Here is a 23075-nt window from a genome sequence, read left to right as displayed (position 1 = left end):
GACATTTGCAGGCTGCTGGGTCATTTGAAGCTCTGACAACACCAAGGGAGTTTCCTGACATACAAACTGGTCCTGATTTCCAATCTTCCATGTTCTGAACACATCAGATATTCTTCCCGGAGGTGCAGATTTCAGCCTAAAGTTTTAAATTTCCTCTGGGTTTAACATCTTGCAGGAAAGGGCTGTACACTTGAAAGTTTTAAAATAAACCCTGTGTTTCCTTTAAGTTAAAGCTGGCATTGCCTCCAGCAAGCAAATTCAACAGCGGGAAGCCACTTTGATTGACAAAGATATTTGGAAACAGACTTACAATAATAATTAATACCCAGAGGACATTCCAAGCAACTTTGTCACTTGGTAGACTTCCATTTTTCCTGTTGCTCTATCCTCATTCAAAGGCAGCTGCATCCGAAAGCCACAGCTGCAGATAATGGACCATTTAAACAACAGCAGCGAAGTCTGGCCATGTGCGCCAGCAGTTAAATGTGGTCACAATTAGGATGAAATACCTACACACCAGATCCTGCTTTTTCTCAAGGGAATAACTGCACTGAAAAGAAATTAGAACTAGTCAAATTAGAAACTGCTTGCACATTACTGAGAATACTATTTCCCAATGACCCTTCTACAAAGCTGTATTTCCTCTTTTTTTAGCATAATCTATGGACCTTCTCAAATAACTAAGTTCAGAACCCATCCACCTTTGAGTTCAAGATCCCCATTTTGGAATATCTTCCCTAAAGATAGCACTGTTTTCTTTCGATCTCATTCAGTACTAAGAGAAAAAGTTTTTATTTTTCTGGGTATTTTAACCTGTATAGTCCCTCAGTGTGCCTCTCGGTTTTTATTTACCGTCTTCTATTGTGGTTGTCAGATGTAAGCATTTTAATATTCTGTTATCCCGCATTAGATTTTAAATAATTCATTATCTATCTATGTTGTACTCCATCCTGGGATCTGGCACGATAAATGGTGAGCATAAAAATGCTTTAAATAATGAATAAACCAGTTTTTTACATTTCCAACAGAGACTGGCTATACGGAGCATGGGTTGGCTGATATTCGCGACAATCATTAATCTATTTCACTCCCTCACATCCAGCTGTGTTTGCTGCCCCTCGTGGCATTCACAAAGGCACTTTTCATTCTTGCTTTTTAATTGTGCTTTTTTTTTCAAAAGAGGCTGGCTTTCTTTAAATGAAATTTTAACAAAGCAACGAGTAAACAACATTTGGTGTGATTGAGCCTGAGATATATTTGGCTCAGTACTGAAAAACTCCTTTCTAAAGAAGCACTCTTTCTATGCCATGCCTCCTATTGCTGTCCAGGTCTGTCGCAAAATCTGCCACTTCATAAATACCACGGGTCGGCTCCTAATATGAATATTTTACAACCCTGAGGTCAGAGGCTGTATCTTCTTTAATCTTTGCTCCAACACCAGATTGTTATGGTGCTTAATAACAATGGAAAACTCTCATCTAGACAACACGACATCCCTTGTGAAAATCAAAAAGGTCTTCTTGTAGTAATGCTTTCAGTAATGTTGCAAACCTAGACAGAAATATCTTCTCTTGTACTATTTCAAAATATAAATTACAATGATGTAAACCTTTTATCAGGCAATAAAAGCTAGCAGAAGTATTTTATTTCCAAGACTGAAGTGCTTACTTATTCTTGAGGCAAATACAGAAAAAATGTTATAAATTAATACCTGATGTATTATTTGTGCCACTGGAAGCTGTTCTGCATACTTTAGTGGTTCGGCTGCTATTTCATCTTCTACATGCCTGAAAAGGAAATAAATTTTAATCAGACACTGGGATAATATTGAACAGGACAAAACCACATATCAGTAGTTATTGCTGGCCTATAAATCTACAGTTCTCCAACCAACCTCAAATCTTCACTTTTCTGGCATTGAAATATGTTTAAATGGCTTATATGCTCAATTAAATGCCATCAACTTTTTTGAGTCTTTATATTGGACAATGCTTTGAGTTCTCCATACCAACAATAGTTCTGTAAAAGGTATTTAAAAAGGCAGGAAACAGGTGCCTATACAAATGGCTTTTCCTTACAAGGTCCGAAAAAAACAAAAAAAAAATCAGGCCTTGGGCAGCAAAGCACCAGGCTTTGCAAGCCAGGCATATGAGACATCAAGCGCTCGATAGCTTGTAGGCCTGACAGGCAGGGTCTACGTGCAATGAGCGCCCAGTGCTTGGCTGTAGGCCATGCAAGCCAGGGCCTACAGTCAAGCACCGAAAATCAGCAGACCAAATGGCTACCGTTCCCCTCTGCCTTTCGTTTCACAATTTCTTTTGTTCCCATTGTGTTGCACTGTTCCATGCAATCCGAATGGACGAAATGGTACAAAATCACAAAAGAAACAGATGAAACAGGATTTGGGCCCTACTCTATTTTTTATTAAGTTTGCTAATGAAGTGATCTTGTTGAGAACTACTGCATTAGAGATGTACACTAGGTGTGGCAAACAGAAAAAAAAAATTGGTTGGTAAGCATGAGCCTGTTTGTGTTGAAATACTCCAAGGATTTAATTATTGGGTTTAAACCACATATTTAATATGTACTCAGTCCGGCTGTTATTACATTTAGGAAAAAGAAGTTAGGTTCTCCAATCTGAAATGTAATTTAAGATCGGGCCTCTGTGCTGGTTTTCACTTATCTGACTAATGTTTTCTGCTACTGATGAATGCTATTTGAAACAATCAACTTTTGGATTAGCAAAGAGCAACAAGGATGTTTCCACAAACAAAAAGTAATGTACATTCTAGGACGCCATGCTATGCTTGCTTTGTTTCCCCATAAAAGTGAATAGGTTAAGCATTCATTTAATATAAATGCCTGCTGTTACATCTAGTTTATTTACTGAATGACTGAAATATCTAAAACTTTAAACATAGGTCTCCGTAACATAACTGCTCAAAAGGAGAAAATTTCATTCTCTTTCCTTCTTCTACTGAGATTGTGGAAACGTTCCAAAGCTTCTTCCTTTTCTGAGTAGAAGGACTTAGATACAAGAAACAGACACTTTGAAAGCTTTCAAATGTGTTTCTCTGCCCAGCCATTTTACCACTCAAACCTCGATGCCTTGGGAAGTTATTTTCATCTTTCCTTACATATAGGTTTTGACTTCCCAGCGTTCTCCGAAAAGAGACACCAAGGTATTTCTTCATCAGAGCCAGTTATGGACTTTGTATGCAAAAGCCAATCAGAATTTAGGCATGGCAGTAATCAAGGTAATAGGATGAACCCACTATGCGATTTCTGGGTAATAGCTGCAGTGATTATAGAAATTCTTGCAACTCTGATTGGCTGCCAGCCATTATGGGCCTGCCAGGGCAACAAGATTTGCATTTTGCATAGTTATTCAGAAACAACAGGAGCTTGATTATGTAAATCAGGCATTCTCAACTAGAGTATAGGGAATTTCCACAGGAAGGAATGAGTTGTAGGAAGGAATGGTAAAGACACAATACATTCTGGACTTTCAATATTTTAAACCTAGATATGTAGTCAAACATTTCAGACGTTTGGTTTGAGAATTCATCTTCTATATAAGGAAACTGAGCATGGTTTTCCGCATAATGGTATTTGGGGGGGAAAGCCAAAATGGAGCCTTCCAATAATATCACCTAATTTAATAACAATACCCAACCCTCACAATTGAATTTGTGGCTTCATTTTCACATCTATACAACTTTTGAGCTGAAATAAACCATTCAAAACAGAATCAAGACTTCCCCTTGCTATCATGTATATTTAAAATGATAAAAACCAGGGAAATGGGGAGATTGTTTTACGGGACTGAAAGAATTTTCAAAAAGGAAATGAAGACTATGGTTATGGATTATGGTTAGAAAAGGGTGCATATTCTTAGAGGAAAGTGATTTGGGTTAATCCCATATATTTATGAGTTCCAAGTGTTGCCTAGATCCAATGTCAGCTGGGTTCCTGGTGGTCGCAGTGGCCTGTGAAAGTGGTGGCCAATCAGAAAGCTGCCACATACCCACATACATACATACCCACATACATACAAACACTGACTTTTATTATATAGTAGCTTGGGGACCCGGCAGTGCCTGGGTTATTTGAAAAAGGCATTATTTGTCTTTGAATGTTAGGTATTCTCAGTTTGGAGTGAGTGAACTACAATTCCCAGAATCAACGCCCATTCCCAGAAAGTCCTACAGTATGCTCAGTTGGCCATGAGGCTTCTCTGTGTGAATTTTGGTCCTGGTCCATTGTCGGTGGGGATCACTGTTTCTCTGGATGCAGGTGAACTATAACTCCCTTTTCCCCAAACTTGTCCAATATGTTCTGTTGGTTATGGGGGCTCTGTGTGCCAAGTTTGGTCCTGGTCCATCATCAGTGGGGTTCGGAGTGCTCATTCATTGCAGGTAAACTATAAATCCCAGTACCTACTACTCCCAAATGTCCAGGCCAATTCCCCTCCAAACCCACCAGTATTCAAATCTGGCCATATCGGGTATGCATGGCAAGTTTGGTCCATCATTGTTTGGGTTCATAGTGCGTTCTGGGTGTAGGTGAACTACAACTCCTCTACATTCCCCAGTAGGAGTCACAGTGCTCTGACTTGATGCAGGGTGAACTACAAATTCCACCATGTGGAGTCAATTCCCCATGCTCAGTTCTGCTGTGTTTGTTATGCAGACAGATTTGAAAGGGAAGGGCAGTAGGCGGGGTCATGCAAATTCCACACCAATGGAGAACCTTGGGAAGCCTGCCTGTGGTGGAGAAAAATGCAAAATCTAGAATGAAATGGTCCCCAAATGAAAGCATTCCTTGGGTGGTGAGCCGTAGTGTTTGGGGAAGGCATTGGCAGGGTTTGGGCTACATGTTCATGGCGCTCGCTGTAACTGCAATGTCAGTAGAAGGGAGTGACTTGCTGGCTCCTCAGCACTGGAAACTATAGCCTATTTGTGGAGGCCGGAGGCTATCTGTGTGATCAGACACCTGTGCCACATACACAAATATGGGTTTTCACTTTTGTTATGGATATAGATATAGATGGATACAGATATAGATTTAGTAAAATCCCTTTGTGGCTACTTTAAAATCTACATTTGTCTTTCTTTCCAGAGATTCAAACGCCAGCCTCCATTTTTTTGGTGAACTCTTAATTATTTCCTTCCCAAATACCATTAGATAACTTGGTCATTTAAATATAGTTTAATAAGTTTTTTATCCAATCTTTTTTAGATAGTTTATTTATTTATTTATTTAATTTATATACCGCTCTTCTCCCCCAGGGGGACCCAGAGCGGTCTTACATAATGGCAAGATTAATGCCACATATAATACAAAATATAGTAAAACAAACGATCGTAAAAACACATTTAAAAACCAGTATCATACCCCATTTAAACAGTAAAACACTGTGTGGCCATTACAACAGGGCCAGTAGCGTTGGGCCAAAAGTCAGAGCCAGTCTGTATTCAATTACACATTAATCCAGCGAATACATCAGATTATATCAACCGTATCTTAGGATGGGCCAAAAGCTTGGTCCCACATCCTGGTCTTCAGCTGCTTCCTAAAAGACATGAGTGAGGGGGCTTCCCTAATCTCCCTTGGCAAGGAGTTCTACAGCCGCGGAGCCACCACCGAAAAAGCCCTGTCTCTCGTTCCAGCCAAATGCACCTGTGACGGCGGTGGGACCGAGAGCAGGGCAGGACCGAGAGTAGTTCTTTTTCATCTTTCTAAGATATCTCTATTGTCAATCTGGCTGCAACAAAGTTATTTTGACAAATTTCTTTATCTTCTAAATAGTCCTAAAAGACACATTTCTGGGTCTTCTGGTTGCTATTTTCATGTCTGGTGGACTTGTAGGATGGTAAAAGATTTTTGGAAAAATGAGATTAAGTAAACAAACAAAATGATTGTTAATAAGGTTAAGAAAAACCCAGGATAGTGACTTTTAATGTCTCAATTCCAGTCTTGACTCCTACCAGCAAATGATAGATAACAACATCTGATTTTATATAAAAGAGCTACAATACTGTGCCATGTAACTGAAATAACCTTTATTTTTGTTTCCCTGCAGGGTCATATATCTGCTTAAAAGAGGCTTCCAATATCTGACATTATATCCAATTACATCCAATTAGAGTCTTAAGATCACTTTAGGACTACGTTTGGATCTACCTCAAACTTGAAGACTTGGTATACACTTACAAGAATGCTGTAAGCAACATGCTGCATCCATTTACTGAAGCCATCTAAAAATAACCGAAATTTCTGGTGAAAGCAGCAACCCTCTTACAAGGCAGAGGTATAGAGGGATGATAGAGATCAAGAGATGGGAAACGTTGGGATAGTGATCAGGAGTAGGGATCAGGAATATCAAGGAGTAGGGAAACCTTGCACCACTCTCCCATCACATCTAGCTAGCATTGCCAATGGACAACAATGGTGGGAACTGTAGTCTAACATCTAGCAGCTCACTGCTACCCTTCTTGTTGTTGTGTGCCTTCAAGTCATTTCTGATGTATAGTGAAATGAAGATAAACCAACCATGAGCAAGATTTCTTCATGGAGGGTTGACTTTGTCTTTCTATGAGGCTGAGTGTGACTTGCTCAAAGTCACCAAGCGGGTTTCCATGGCCAAGAAGTTCTGGTTTTGATCCAACACTCAAGCCACTACACCATGCTGGCTTTCTCACCATTATTCTATTTCTGTCCTAGTCCCTTAAATAAAATGGATGTACTCTTAGACACCTTATGCAAATTCTAATGCACAACAGGAGCAATATACACAATTAGGACAGCGATTTATGCCCATGTTTCATTTATATAGATTGCTAAGATGATCATGATAAAACTTTTCTCCCTGATCAGGCCTGATCCGGAAATGACTACAGCATAAATTATGTAGGCAATATGCTCGTTTTTCTTTTTAAAACACATATTTTGCCTTACAATGCTTTGAGTAAATATGCTAACCAACCTCTCAAATAACGTTCCTGTGATCTTTAAAATGTTTTCTTGACAAACTAGGAGTGAAGGGGGATCACAGCTCACTCTGAAAATTACACTTGGCTGCAGTTGCCCATAACACATAAAATTGCTATAAACCCAAACATAATGGGAATTTTTTCTTTCTTTCTCTTTTTCAATTTACTTTGTACAATTGCCAGCATTTGGGAGTATAGCCAATTTCCCCTTCTCCCTGCATTGTCAGTCACTTCTTACCTGCTGGCAATATAATCTTTATTAAGATGTGGAAGGAGAAAAATATTTATTTCTTAAAAGTTTCAGTTTCAAAACAAAGGCATATTCATAGAGAAGTGTGTCGGAATGAACATTTTAATTAGGTTTTTAAATAGCATGATAAGAGCATTTCACATATTCATTAGCGGCAGCTATTTCTTACATTTTTGCTCACCATCCTGAAACTTAACTAGTTGATTCTATTTTGACATGAACTAAAGCATACAATTGCCTTGAGGGAAAACAAAGTACATTCTAAAGTGAAGTCCATAAAGTTTATTTAAATTTCTATGTTGTCATTCTCCTAGCACCATACCTACAATACTGCATTGATCAGTGACCATTTTATTCTGTTTTCTAGCTCACAAGACTTCCAATTCAGAGGAATGTGTGTTGCCTAAAAGCTGCATGAAATACATGTCTGTTAATTTTGAATGAGAAGCCCACAACCCAAACATTCATCCTGCTGTTTGAAAGCACACTAGAGGTTCATTTCAGTGTAACAAATGCTCATTAATAACAAGGGACCCACAGAGAGTTTATGAAATTTAGGGACTCCTGGTGACTGAATAAACCACTAATGCTGTTCATTTGGACAAGTATAACTGATTTTAATTATTAAGGATCTACATTCATTTGTATCTTGGTGAATAATCTGTATAGTGTTTTGTCAAATGAATGCTTGTTTACCTACAGCTCTCATAAAAGTATAGAGCCTTAGTGAATTATTAGAAGCAGACGTTCTTATCAGCTTTCTATAACTATTACATTTTGCCGGAGAGTTACTACTTTCTACTTGTAGTTTGCTATTGTAATTATATTGGTAACCAGGGGAATATATTTTTAAATATTATCTGTTTCCTGCCCCTTGCCCTGTCCCAAAATATGCCTCTTCTCAGCTCAAGGCCATTGGTGCCACTTGCTTGCATCTGAAGTATGTAAGCAATTTTTCACAGAAGATTTACAACTAATATCAGCGCCTTCCAAGTCACTTGGAAGGCGCTGAACAGACTGCACTCTGGCACCATGAGATGCAGAGCCAATCTTAGGAAACTGGGCTACAAAGGGAAGTCCATGGCATGCAAGTGTGGAAAAGAGCAAACCAGAGATGACTTACCACAATGCAACCTGAGCCCTGCCACATGCATAGTGGAGGACCTTCTCAGAGTGACACCAGAGGCACTCCAAGTAGCCAGCTTCTGGTCAAAGGAAATCTAGTATAATGCCAAGTTTTAAAATTTTGTTTGTGTTTTAAACACATTATAACTGTATCCTCAATTCGCTTCTGACATGATAAATAAATAAAGCTAATATAAATCATTACTGAATGTGCACAAAGCAAGATGAAGAAAATCAGTTTTCACATAAAGTCACATGTCTCTTTGAATTAACAGCAAGTGTTAGGGTAGGAATTCTAGAAATATTAATCCCCTTTCTGCATTATAGCAGTAGGGGACCACTGGTAAATAGGCACTGCTCAATGCATTTTGACACATTATTCTCAAAATTATAACTGTTAACCAATTAACAGATTTTCAGTTGATTTAACAGTCTTAATTTAAACCAATTAGTATGGTGACAAACAATCTCTGGTTCTATGCTATTTTTACATGGTAATTATTTTGCTAGTGCAAAAACTATCTGGAGAAAAAGTGGAGGGAGAAACTTCTCAAAGGTATCTGTGTGAAATTCCTGCAACAGACCACTCAACTGACTGGCTTCTCTGCAATCCCACAAATGAATTTATTGTTGTTGTTATTTAAAACACTGGCATTATGAATAGTTTTTTGCACTCTTCAAGTCCCAAGCCTCTTTCATTCTCTGATGAACTTGCAAGTACAGTAGTTTAATTTAAAAAATCTATATTAGATTTTTAAATAACTGCGATGGAGTTATAGTCCTGCTAGTATACAAGCACTGTTTTGTTTAACAGAAAAATAGGCAAGTTGTACAAGTGCCTTGCTTAATGATAGGAATTATTATTTATAATATTGAGGGTTGCTTGATTTGATAACATATGAACAGTCAGATTCATGTCAGATGCTGTGTTCAATTTAAAACCAGTTTCACATATATCTGATTAATGGCAGAAAGAGGGAAACAAAGCCTACATAAAAATAGACGGCAGAATCTGATGTCCATTAGGTGTCTTTGTTATTGACCTTCCAAAGGGTAAAAGCTAATTCTAGATGTCTTCAAAAGATAAACAATTCTTCAAGATTTTGCAGACACTTCCAAAAATATTGACACTTACGGAGGTGAGAATGACTTTAATTTGTTTCATCACAGTTACTTTGGGTTGTATTTTGGCAAAAACAGCAATAAACTTTTGCTGCTGAAAACATAACCTATGGGATCACTATTTCCAAAGAGTACAGCAATAAAACAACCCAATCATGTAACCACCACCACCCTTTAACTCTCTTCCCTTCCTGACATTCTCCCTCATCCTTTCCACCTTGACATTAGCTATGGTTTGAAGCATCATTTCTGCTAACAGGAGTAAATGAAATGGAGTGGCCAACGCTTCACCAAAAATGTATAGTAAAATAGGACACCTGTTTACATAAAATATGCATATGTGAATATATAAGCCTATCTTCAGATTTAGAAATAATTATTTACGCAGAAAAACAAGACAAGGCAGCTCATTATATTAGGGAAAGACTAAAAGCAAGTAACCTGGATTGCTTTTGGCAACTTCAAGGTCTCCTGCCCTCCCTTCTAATGGTTCCTTGTACAGAAAGTTGTAATGGACTGGGTTTTCTTTCAATTAGAAACATCTTCAGACTCTTATTCCTTGAAAGTCCTTCAAACAGAAGTCTGTCCTCATTAAAATAGAACAGAGCATCCAAGTACCAAACACTCTGTGTATCCAGAGGGGAAAGACTGCAAACTATGGTTTAGATGAAAAAATATGGAGCACAATCATTGGTACACAACTCACATATTACCATCTTTTTGGTACAAAGACCTTTGTCTTTTCTCAGGCATTCCCAGTACTGTGTTAGTGCTTCTAGATCTTTACACCTGTGTGTTTTATATACTGACATGGTTTATTTTCTGCTGCCAGTTTCATCTTGGTGTTCGATTCAGTTCCTTCACCCACTGTTTTATTGTATTGTTATTTTTATATTTAATAATAACACTGTGTAACAAGATTTTTGTTCCTGGGCTATAAATGTCATTTCCTAATTGGTTCTGGCATAAAAACATGGAAAGTTTACTAAATTGCAAATACTTTGTTTTGTGGGACATCCTGCAGCACATTTTGCTATAGTTTTTGAATGAATATCAAAATGTCTACCGCACAATTAAACAGGAAATAACATTTCAAACCAGGAACTGAATGTTTTTTCCAATTTTGTTAGATAGAGTAATTGTTGAACTGAATCTCTTCAGTTCTCATTATAATGAAATCCAGATGCTCGTCATAAGTAAGTTGTTTAAAAGTACAATAAGCAAACAAATTAAATGTATAAATAAACCACATTTTGCTCAAAAAGCAAATCCTCAACCAAGGGTTTCTTGTTGAATTTGTTCCCTAAAACCTAGATATTGTGTTTCTATAGGTAAATTATGGGCCTTTCTAAATTGATTAAAGGTAGTTCTGTGGTTGATAGAAATGAATCCATGCCAAGTGAAAGTCTTGATGTAAGTGAAGACAATGATTTTTTTAATGGTGCATATCTGGATATAACTATCATCAAACTGCATAATGGTAGTCTAAATATACCTATCAACAAAACAGGACTGTTCATGTATTTCACCTGCATTGTGTGATCAATATTGCAGCTCATCTTCAACACTGAACTAAGAAATGGAAGTGGCTAAGAATGGAAAGAAAAACTCTTGAAATTACAAGTAGCAACCAAGCACCACTCAGAGATAAGGTAGCAAAGGATGCCTTTAGTTTCGAGAGATGAAATGGAGCATCTCAGCAAAAGGAATGTAAAGAAATGAATGAAAAGAAGATTTTCTCAGAGCTACTCCCAAGTGGTACTTATAAAGGAAACAGAAAATGTGTGGTTTTAGAAAACAAATTCAACAAGAAATCCTAGGTTGAGTGCAAGCAAAAAAGCCACAATTTTGGGTTGTTACAGGTATTCAGTATGGTTCGTTTTCATCAGACTAACATTTCAGATTTCCAAACATTAGCACTATATCTTTAGCAAATCAGTCACACTGGATTTTTTTTCAACAGCCTCCTATTCCCAAGAACTGGGGGCACTTATCTTGTTGCTTAAATTCGGGCCATGATTAATTAAAAAGTAATTATTAGCAATTTACAACATGTAAGAAGTTATTTCTAATTGTGCAAAGAGTATTATGTTACCTTGACTGGTTTCAGTATTTTCACTTTTATTATTGTTGTGTAAGCAGATTTGGTGAAATATGTAAAGAATCAAACAACCCTGTAAGATGGGCAACAATCGCAAATGGAAAAGTTCCAAGAGAAAAATATATTGCCTTACTTATAGAAATCTAGCCAACCAAAATTTGGTTGGAGGATGTTCCAGCACATGAGTTACAACTTTGGCCTTTAAATCAACAACAGACTAAAACAGCGAAACCAGATCTATTCATACTTATTCTATACACTCAACAATGATATGATGTTTCTCCTATTATAATCTATAATAACTTGTTACAATCCTAAGGTAAGTAAGAGTTATTATTCTCACACTTCCAGGGAGGTCCAAGCCAAAACCAATGGTATAGCTGTCTTTAAATTATATAGTAAGTTCTCTTTTCTTATTTTATACCACAGATCGTTAGCTACAGATGCACAACAGTAGGTTAGCATAAGGCCTGCATGGATTTCTAGAGTTAATGAAACACTGGGGAAAAAATAAGAAACAGGAAATCCTGAAAAAATAAGCAGACAAGACAAAACAGATTTTGATCCTTTCCTACTAGTTTTAAAAATGAGATTATGACTAGTAGGCATTACAAAAGTAGATACATGATTGAAAAGCCATCAAAACATTTACACCTAACTTCCCAAGATTAAACTATATTACGGAAGCAAAATCTCATCACTGGTTTGAAGGTTCAGCATCACACAATCACATAGAATGGTTCTACCACGGGAATCCCACTTTTTTTTTTACATTTTTAGTTATTTGCTTTATTTATTTTTATCCAGTCTTCCTCCTGACATCGAGACTCAAAGTAGTTGACACAATACAATTAAAAACAAAACAGATGCATTAACATATTAATATAAACATTGAAAAAATATTTTGAGATATATTTTAAATATTAACATACAATAAAATTACATTTGAAAACTACACAATTTTTACCTTTGTTTCTGTGAAACCAACACATAGAAGGCACTATAGACCAGAAACCACTGTATTTACTTGTATATAATGTGCATCTCAATATTGAATGTGTGCATTATTTTAAAAAAGGATTATTTATTTATTTATTTATTTACAGTATTTATATTCCGCCCTTCTCGCCCCAAAGGGGACTCTGGGCGGATCACATTGTATACATATAGGGCAAACATTCAATGCCCATATACACATAGAACCAAGACAGAGACAGATGCAGAGGCAATTTAACCTTCTCCTGAGGGGATGTTTGATTCTGGCCACAGGGAAGAGCAGCTGTTGAATGTAATGGAAAATGATGGTGGCAGTGAAAAGGCTGGTGGGAAGCTGTGTTCCTCTGTCAGGCTTGGTGTCAGCTTCCCACCAGGTCTGATGGAGGGGTATAACTTCTCATTATTTATTTATTTTATTTATTTATTTATAGTATTTATATTCTGCCCTTCTCACCCCGAAGGGGACTCAGGGCGGATCACGTTATGTACATATAGGGCAAACATTCAATGCCCATAAACACATCGAACCGAGACAGAGACAACAGACAGACAGACACAGAGGCAATTTAACCTTCTCCTGAGGGGATGTTCGATTCTGGCCACAGGAGGGAGCAGCTGCTTCATCATCCACTTTGATGGCACTTCCTCACTTCCTCATTCCAACGTTGTAAATTAGTTAAACTTGCCTCCCCACTTTTATAAGTGGTACCTTATTTCCTACTTGATAGATGCAACTATCTTTTGGGTTGCTAGGTCAGCAACGAGCAGTGGCTATATTTTATTTTTAATTGACGGGTGCTCACCCCGCCACGGACTGGCCTCGAACTCATGACCTCATGGTTAGAGTGATTTATTGCAGCAGCTGTTTACCAGCCTGTGCCACAGCCCGGCCACTAACCTTTTCACAGCCACCATTACCTCTTCCTACTCTGTTCCCAATTGGGATCTCTTGCCCAATGACACAGGTGGGTTTACGTGTACGATTCTAATGTGACATCGAATCTAATGTGCACCTCAACTCTGGCAATGTAATTTAGCCAAAAAAGAGTGAACATTAGATTTGAGTTAAATATGATATATAAAGTTTGTGTTGGAATAGCCACTGTGAGTCTTTCTCCCAACACTTTCTCCCAAAGCACAAATTTCTCTCTTCTGTTACTGCACTTAATGGTTTATGCTGGCTCCACTGCTGGGAACACTTAAGGTTAATCAAGGTTCTCCGTCAACTAAGATTTGAAACGAGGTGGCAAACTGGCCAAGAGGAAACCTGCTGAAACTTCACCTCAGTTAACATTGGTACTGGTGAATCAATTAATAATGGCTCAAGCTGGCAGAGTGTGGCTAGCATTCAAGAAACAAAAAAGGCAGGGCAAACAGAGGACACGGTTCACTCATAACTATTTAATCACGATTAAGCACTCAGGGATGTTAATGTGTGCACTGACCCCACATGATGAGCGCAAGCCAAAATACATATTTCCAATAGATCATGTTGGCCTATAAATATGTTTGGTTTTGTTCTCAAGCACAGAGAGTCTGTTGGTTACCACATGTTGAATGGGAGTCAGGTAAATCCCAATGATTGAATACGTCTACTCTCATCAAGCCCAGCAAAAGAACATCAGCTAGAATCTATCCTATTATAATGGCTTTTTATATATATCGTATTTGGCTGTAATTGATTTTTTTCTCTGCAGTAAAACACAAGAAAGATTAGTAATACGATGCTACAGTTGGAGGGGCGAGTGGCACTGTTCGGGGTAGGCTGGAAAAAGAAGTACTGAAATTATTACTTTATTAAATCCATTTATGCCACTTTCTCACCTCCTATAAAAAAACCCAAAATGATAGCACTAAATAATACAACACCATCACTTTTTCCCATAAAGTAGAGACCAAAAACTGACTGCTAATAAATGTACAGAGACTGAGGAATTAGGCTTTAATGCATAGCTATAAATACATGTAAAGTAAAGAACTAGGGGTTAAGATTACAGAAATGCACATAAATTTTCGAGTCTAGAAAACACATACTGAGAGAAGTCAATTGTATACAGTAGAACCCCGCTAATTCGAGCCCCGCTAATCCGATCATCTGGATTATCCAAGGCAAATGTCCTTCCCCCCTTCCCCCCTCGCTCTCTCACTCACCCCGCTGGGTCCTGGTGCTGCCGGAACCCAGCCGGGTGAGTGAGCAAGGGACGGAGGGCGGGCGAGTGAAGGAGGGTGGCAAAGGCCCTTGCTCGCTCGCTCTCTCGCTTCTTCACCAAGCTGGGCCCCAGGGCTGCCGGGACCTGGCCTGATGAAGGAGCCAAGGGACGGAGGACGGGCGAGTGAAAGAGGCCAGCAAAGGCCCTCCCTCGCTCACTCTCTCGCTCCTTCGCCGGGCCCCAGGGCCTCCCTGAACGGGGTGCTGGGCAGAGGAAAGAGTGCCTCTTCCCTTTGCTCGGTGCCTGACGGCCGTTCAAGGAGGTCCCGGTGCGTGTTACTAGGCAGCAAGAACTGGGGCCTCCCTGAACGGGGCGCTGGGTGGAGGAAAGATCGCCCCCGCATTTGCCCAAGTGAAAGCCTTAACCGGAGGGAAAACGCTTCCCTTCGGTAAAGGTGCTTGCCTGGGCAAACACGGGGGCGATCTTCCCCACGTTTGCCCAGGCGAGAGCCTTAACCGGAGGGAAAACGCTTCCTTTCAGTAAAGGTGCTTGCCTGGGCAAAGGCGGGGGCGTTGTTCCGCATTTCCCCAGTCTCAGCCCTTTACCAAAGGGAAGAGTTTCTTCCCTTCGGTAATTGTCTGACTGAGACTTTGGGGAAATGAGGAGCGCGTTGCTAAACAGCAACACGTCCCGGGTTTCCTTAGTTCGGGCCTCCCTATTATCCAAGAGATCCGGTTATCCAAGACGCGGCCCGCCCATTTAACTCAGATAACCGGAACTCTACTGTATATTTAACTGATATTTACTATTCTCTTCCTTACCAAAAGATGTATTTACATTTACCTATAGTCTGCTGGTCCACATTACTCATGATAAAACCAAGAGGAACATTCTACCATAAAACATTGGGTTTAACAGATATTTGAAAATCAAATTATTACCTGGGAAAAGAAAGAGTTCAACAGTAATGAATCAGCGTGAGTAAAAAAGAACAATACAGCAAAAAGTACCATTGTCCCTAAGGTAGTTAAGTATTAAAAATTTGAATCCTGCTGCATCTATATTGGAGAGTAATTTTAGCCACTTTCTGGCATTGTACAATGGAGAATTGGACAGCTGGTAGCTTACCTCTGGTGACCTTGGATGACTACCTAGCAGAATGCTAATGTGATACTTCTGCAGATCATTATGATGGAGTCTGAAAGTCATGTCTTTAATGGGCAAACAATTAATGCTCATTCAAAAACGAAGAGAAGCAAGAGATAGGACTGCCATGATAATATGCATATGTAGGCTTTTCACGATCCATAAATACAGCCAGGCATACCAATTGCTGTTTGTAGGATGATGTGCAATAAACCATCCTCAAAACACTCATCAAGACTTGCCTTGAAGGCTATTTAAAATTATTTCAGTATAAATAGGTAGACACGGTTCGCATACTACCGGTCAGGAAAAAATAGATAAAGAGGGGGAAAAAATTATGCTAGAGAATGAAGTGATATTCTAATCTAAGGTCTACCATCTGAAAAGATCTATTGAGGCTCTCCAGGAGTTTCTTTACTTCTGATGTTTGCTTTGTATGGAGAGGAGATAGAGCCTATTCTGATGTGGCATCCACTCATTTCTTGTACATCAGCCCTAAAGACATTCATAGTGCCTTTATGGTGTTCTGTTCTTGGCTCTTGTTTTTATCTCATCGACACCATTTTAAAATTTGACAATATTATGGTGGGTATGCTATGGTCTGGTTTGAGAACTCCCCACAGATACCAAAATCCAAGGATGTTCAAGTTTTTGCAAGCCATGGTTGGTTGAATCCATGAATATGGAAGGGTTGAGGAATTATGAAAATTGTAACAGAACAGTTCAGTGCATTATCTGATACATTCATGTACTCATTTGGTTTAGTCTGTGCGTTCTAGCCTGGAGTAAATCCAATTCTGCATTATTAAATTATTCTGCATTACTAAATATATTTTGTCCTCCTCTTAGTCAATGAATAGATTTTTTTTGTTACAAACTATTTCTGTGATAAATGCTAATCTGCAGTCAGGAGTCCATACAGCATGGAAGGTAAAACCACGCCTTCCTCCATTTGACTGTGTTGATTTTTTGGTAAGCTCCTTCTGTCTGCTTTCTTTGCTATAATAGGAAAGACAAGGTGTCAACAGTTTCACCATAAATCTTTGTTGACAGGATGTGATTTATTTATTGGATTACTACTTTTTCCAAAAATGGATTCAAGTTTGTCTCTAGAACTAAATAAAATAATACAATTAAAACACAAATTGCGATCAAATATTAAAACAGAATTAAATTAAAAGCATAATTAAAAAATAACTAAACATAATTTAAAATATGAAGGAAAAACTTAATTTATATACCACCTTATCTCCCCGAGGGGACACAGCACAGTTTCCAACAAAAAAAACAGCAAAGATTTGATACCGTAATTAACTAAACAAAAACAAATAGACAACCCAACCGAAACCCAGAAATAAATCCACATCTATAACAAATAATAACAGATTGTAACCAATCTACCATTACACATCTGACATTACAATAAAAAACACAGCACAGGACCAGTAATAAGCTCCCTTTTTAAGGCAACTTTGAAAAACATGGCTTGAACAAACAAACAAAAAAGATTTTCAGGGATAAAAGTGGACTTATTAATAAGCATTTTAGTAAGATCTACACTCTAATCTTTCATTTTGTAATCTGGATAATACTGGACCTTTGTGAATCTTTTGTGAGTAATCTGATTGACAGAGCATGCAATTCCCATTCTGTAATTCCCTCTTAATTTCTTACCTGGAGAACTGCAAGTGACTAATTTCTGCCAATCCATTTATCCTGAACCAGCTCAAGCTCCGGATAAGATGGAAAGCTGTAAAAACCCTACAATACATTTCCATCAATAAAAAATAAATTCACTAGCAGTTTCCACTCTTTGGGTTTTGTTTTTTTGTTTGTTTGTTTGTTTGTTTGTTTTTGCACAAACCATACAAAATTAGAGGCATAATCTTTATTCTCAAAGGTCATACCAGAAAGTCAGTGTAACAATCAGTAATTTCTATTCCCCACCAATTAAAAAAAGAATTTTATTGTTGGAATTACATAGTTTACCCCAAAATGTTTTCCTATGTCTAATTCTGACTTCATAATTTATATTAAAAAACTGGGGTTCAGATAAAGCTATATAATATGGAAGGATCTACATTTATGGTGAGTAAACGTCAATGAATCTCAGTTGTGTCTCCTCCTTGGTGGAGTTCTACCATCGTAAGGATGGTAATGAGATATGGTTGAAGAGATTGTTAACAGAAAACTTATCATCCATCTCTTCTCCTGATGAAAGCAGAGATGTACTCCAACCCCTAAAGCAGTCTAAATACAAGTCACATAATATTCAAGAGAGGAAATGGAAAATGCAGGCACATACTGCCTCCTATGCTACCCTTCTGCTTCAGATGACACTACTCCAACCCAGATCCAAAACATCCAACTTTATCCCGCACCACCACACTCACAAACCAGAAAACAGTATAGTATTTTAATGGTATATTTCATATTGTATTAATAATCTGGTTTTTATGTATTTATTTGTTTGTCCTATATGTGGAAGACCTATGGTCTAGCACTGAATAAACTGAAACTATACTGACACAGTTAAGCAAAGAAAAGAGGCATCCTTGATTAAAGGATAATTGCCTCAATTATAATCCATGATGCACATTGCATGATAAACAGATAAGAAATGGCAGTTCATTTATCTCAACACATCTTCATCCTTGAGATGGCATATGATGCACATGTCTAAGGGAAATTCCCCCATTATAAATAGAATATAGTATTATTCTGACCTCTAACTAAGGGCTTCCATTCTATCCAGATTTATGCAAAGACTTTCTCAATACATGTGGATCCTGTTTAATTCATAGTCTTGCACACACTGAAACAGAGATCCTCAATTGATTCACCAAGACTGAAGAGTAAACAGAATCATGATTTCCTACTTAAGGATTCAAATATATCTTTACCTACTGCCTGATGCCTGAATGCAAACTACTATCTGCTTTTTGTTTGTTTGTATCTCTGTCTCAGAACATAAATTAAGCTGCTCCTTCGTAAAATTCTAAATACATGAGCCAACTTTTTCCCCATCCCTTCTGCCCAGGCACGTCACAATGAGTTAAAATCATCTGAAAATGAAAATAGCAAAGTGCTTAATGCTGAACAGCTTAAATTTTGCCATCAAACCCAAATTGCCAGAAAGAGCATTAACTGGAAATACTGGGATGTTTTGCCAATATTTCTAATATCTAAGAATCTGGAATTGGGGGGAATGGGGGACGACTACTCCTCTGTTACAAACGTTGTGGTGGTGAATTTTATTTACACCCCACCTTTTCTACACGACTAGAACACCAGCCATCTGACAACATAAAATAATTACAACATAATTAAAATATACAAAAAGTAAATACTGTAATATAATTAAACACTCAATCATATTAAAACAATGTAAAACATGAACTTCTAAAAGATTTTTATAAACTGCTAAAGCAGTACAATTTAAGACAGTGGTGAAATGGTGAATGCTAGCAATTAGTTATTCATCCAGTTCCTGTCCATATTCTCAGACTGTACAATCTGAAAAAATAAATTACTACTGGACAAGCAGGGCCTAGGTTACATCCTTTGACACTGTATCAACTATAGCACTAAGCTGGAATGGATTTGAGTGACGTTATCTGCACAGTGCCATGCAAATTCTTCACAGCCGGGTAAGTTATGACGTACTTCCTAAAAGGGAAAGATCTAATTGCTCAAAGAAATGAAGGAACACAAATCTGAAGACCTGCTGAGAAAATTGTATGTGCTCAAATAGCACTTCATATTACCGAGAAAAGTGACATCACCAATAGCAATATACAAACTAGGAGAGGTCCTAGAACATATCAGGAGTTGCCCTTCATGTGAATGCATTGGCTACCTGAATTACTAGCTTTACAATCACCAATTTTTGAATGTTCCACAACTATCTGATCAAGCTCCCATTCTGTAACTGTCAAAGATGCATAGTATTTCTAGGGAAGGGAATAATATAACATCTGAGTCACATGGCATTCTCGAAGATTTGTCTAGTTGATTGGTTGGTTTGCAGCAACCAGACCCACTTGGAGAGAAATATATCTCCAAGTATCCCTTGTACCCACATCTTGTCTACATGTAGTTAGATCTAACAATTGAAAGCTAGCATCTTCAGCCTCTTGTGAAACACAGGCTTGAATACAACAACTAAGCCACCCTGAGTCCCCTTCAGGGTGAATGAGGGTGGGGTATAAATTTAGTAAATAAATAAACAAAGCAACTAAGTTACAAGACATAAACCCACTGGGTTTTAGGAAACGTTCATATCCTTTAGGCTCCCCAGACAGAGAAGCAACCTAAGTGCATGTTAAGATTTCTAGTTTATGCAGCTAATATGAAATGTGCGGTAATATAAATCAATAAACAGAAGATTACAAGAGAGAAGGAATGCTGGGCAAGTGCTCAAATTAGCACATGGATAAAATGTTTACAGAAAACATTGGTGTGGTCTTTGTGCTTAAGTGCTTTCCTTTCTGGAATGTACATCTTCAATACATTGGAGAGGAAATTACTTTTTAAAAGACTCAAACAACATTTAGCAATCTAAAGAACACCTACCCATAAAGCCACAGTGTGCAATTTTCAAACATTCAGACTCAGCAAAATCAAAAGTAGTTGCTTCCAGAACAAAGCAAACACTCTGCTTAAATATAGTGATCAGAACAAATTATATACATTCAGGCTTCCGTCTTTCCGGATAGCAGCCACTACAAACAAAGGCATTTTTGAGAGGGAAAGAATGCGCGGGGGGGGGGGGGGGGCTGCTGCTATTTGTGATATTGCCCTCTCACACAGAAAACAGTTTGACTGTTTTTTCCCCTGAAGCCCATCCCCTCTATATTTCAGGGTCAGTGAAATATGGAGCATTTCATCCCAAATGAAAACTATATTTACAGAATATGTGAAATCGCACAAACCCTTAAGTGTAATTTATTGTGTCTCCTGTACAATTAATACTAACTTTAATATTTACTTTTATTCTGACAGCATCCACCATTCTCTTCCTAATATGGTTACAACCCACAGAAGAATACAGTTCAACAATGTACATAACAAATGTTGCAATCCCAGGTGACAGCAGGATTGAAGAGAAACAACTAGAAAAGCTGGCACAATATGAGGATTTAAAGATCGAATGGCAAAGACTGTGGCACAAGCCAGTCAAGGTGGTCCCAGTGGTGATCGGCACACAGGGTGCAGTGCCTAAAGACCTTGGCCTGCACTTGAATACAATCGGCACTGACAAAATTACCATCTGCCAGCTGCAGAAGGCCACCTTACTGGGATCTGCGCCCATTATTCGCCAATATATCACACAGCCCGAGACACTTGGGAAGTGTCCAGCATGTGATCCAGTACAACAGCCGGCAGAGTATCTGCTGTGGATTAATCTTGTTGTGTTTCAAATAATAATAATAATAATAATAATAATAATAATAATAATAATAATAATAATAATACCCCCCGCGCAGGTGCCACCTTGATGTGGTGGGGGGGGGCTTAATGATGACTGAGGGCTGTGCTGGCAGTAGTGTAACTACCGGCAGGTCCAACCAAGCCAGAGAGGCCTCAGCTGAGGAGCAGAACTAAGAGCACCTAACCCATTAGCATTATGGAGAATCAAACCAAAACGAAGTCTATACTGGCTCGGTCATCGCCCAGGATAAAAAGGAGCATGGTGGATGCTGCTGATTCTGGACATCCATTGACAAGTGGGCTACGGAATCAAAATACAAATGAATAGTCACAGAAGCAGCAGAAATATACAATGCCAGAAAACCGCACAGTTATGAAATGCTATTACAACTCTGAACCTCAAAAGCGCAGCTACCAAAAAAGGATGCATCAGCTATGGAAACAAGAGTACCCTGACTCACAGATAACAGAACCCCGACTGGCTGACCAACGAAGATTCATAATCAGAAACAAAGTGTTCAGTGAAGTTCAGTGAAGTTGAACTCGAAGAAATCCAGAAAATCTGCAAAGCAAATTACCATCAGATCACAGCACAGACAGCAGCAGAGACTCCAGCAACACTTGGAATGGTGGAACAGATTGAACCAGAAGAAAGTGTGGAGCTTTTGCAATAATTTGAAGAACCAGCACTTGAAACACCTGTTGAGCCACCAGGAACCTTGACAGCAAGACAACAAGAGCTCAAGGATAAGATTATGGCTCATGCTGCAGCAAATGCAATAAGAAAGCGGCTCCTAACTCTAAAAACAGTGCCTAAGAGACACCTGGTGCCTCTCATGAAAGATGTGAATGCAGTACTATCCACTATCAAAATAACATCAATTGAACAAACAAACCAGTATGGTGACAAACTGTGGAAAGCTCAAGATGTAATCAAATGCTTCCAGTCTCCTGCAGCCAGTTCTGAAAAGAAGAAGGGTAAAATGCACAGACTCACACTATACAACATATGACAACCTGCTGGGAAGGGAAGAAATGACTTTATGACAGAGAGCCACATGGCTGATTTATATTATTCTCACATAGCATGAGATTAGAAGTATCTCTTATAATGGTAAGAAAATATTTGGAGACTGCTCCAATGTAATGGTCTCTGTTTTTGGAAATACAAGGTGAAAATATTACAGCCCATCCTATACAAATAACTTTTCCATTGTATATATGTTATCATGCAGTTTATCTATACTCTACAGGATGTCTATGCCACTTAAACCACCATGAGTTCATATCATGTCCACCATATCATACATTCATGCCACACATATTAGTATAAAACATTATGCATGAAGAGCTATCTGCTTATTACCTATGTGTAGCGTAAAATTAGTTGCTTTACAAAGCTACATTGCTTAAACCACTTTCTTTCAATCTAAGACACCAGTTTTGTATCCCAGCGTAAGATACATCCTTTTCTTTGTTTACTGGGACACTTTTTTGGATAGGACTTGGGACATTGTCCTACAGTGGTTCCAGTACTTCTAGAAAATCTAACTCTGAAAGTGGTGCTGGGTGACTTTTTTTCAATGCCCTAGCTATTGATCTCTGGGGTTCCACAAAGTTCAGTTTTGTTAACACCTTAGTGGGAGAAGTCATCTGGAGGAGTGCATCTACACAGTTAAAAGTAGTGTGGCAGTTACATCCTTGATATCCTTGAGATATCAAATCTGGCTACAATGGCATATGCTATGGTTACTTCC

General features: G+C 38.4%; 1 protein-coding gene across 2 annotated transcripts in view; it reads right to left on the bottom strand.

Moving 5' to 3' along the window:
• pigk (phosphatidylinositol glycan anchor biosynthesis class K) overlaps positions 1–23075 on the bottom strand; it is a 176886-nt gene that overhangs the window by 62044 nt on the left and 91767 nt on the right. For both annotated transcript variants that reach the window (XM_062978131.1, XR_010005377.1), the window contains one exon: positions 1712–1787. In XM_062978131.1, coding sequence (XP_062834201.1) covers positions 1712–1787 — 76 coding nt within the window. Of the gene's footprint in view, positions 1–1711; positions 1788–23075 lie in introns of those variants that run through there.

Source organism: Anolis carolinensis, chromosome 4 (assembly GCF_035594765.1).
Source record: "Anolis carolinensis isolate JA03-04 chromosome 4, rAnoCar3.1.pri, whole genome shotgun sequence".
Classification (NCBI taxonomy): Eukaryota; Metazoa; Chordata; class Lepidosauria; order Squamata; family Dactyloidae; genus Anolis; species Anolis carolinensis.
This window is presented reverse-complemented; position numbering and strand designations above follow the sequence as displayed.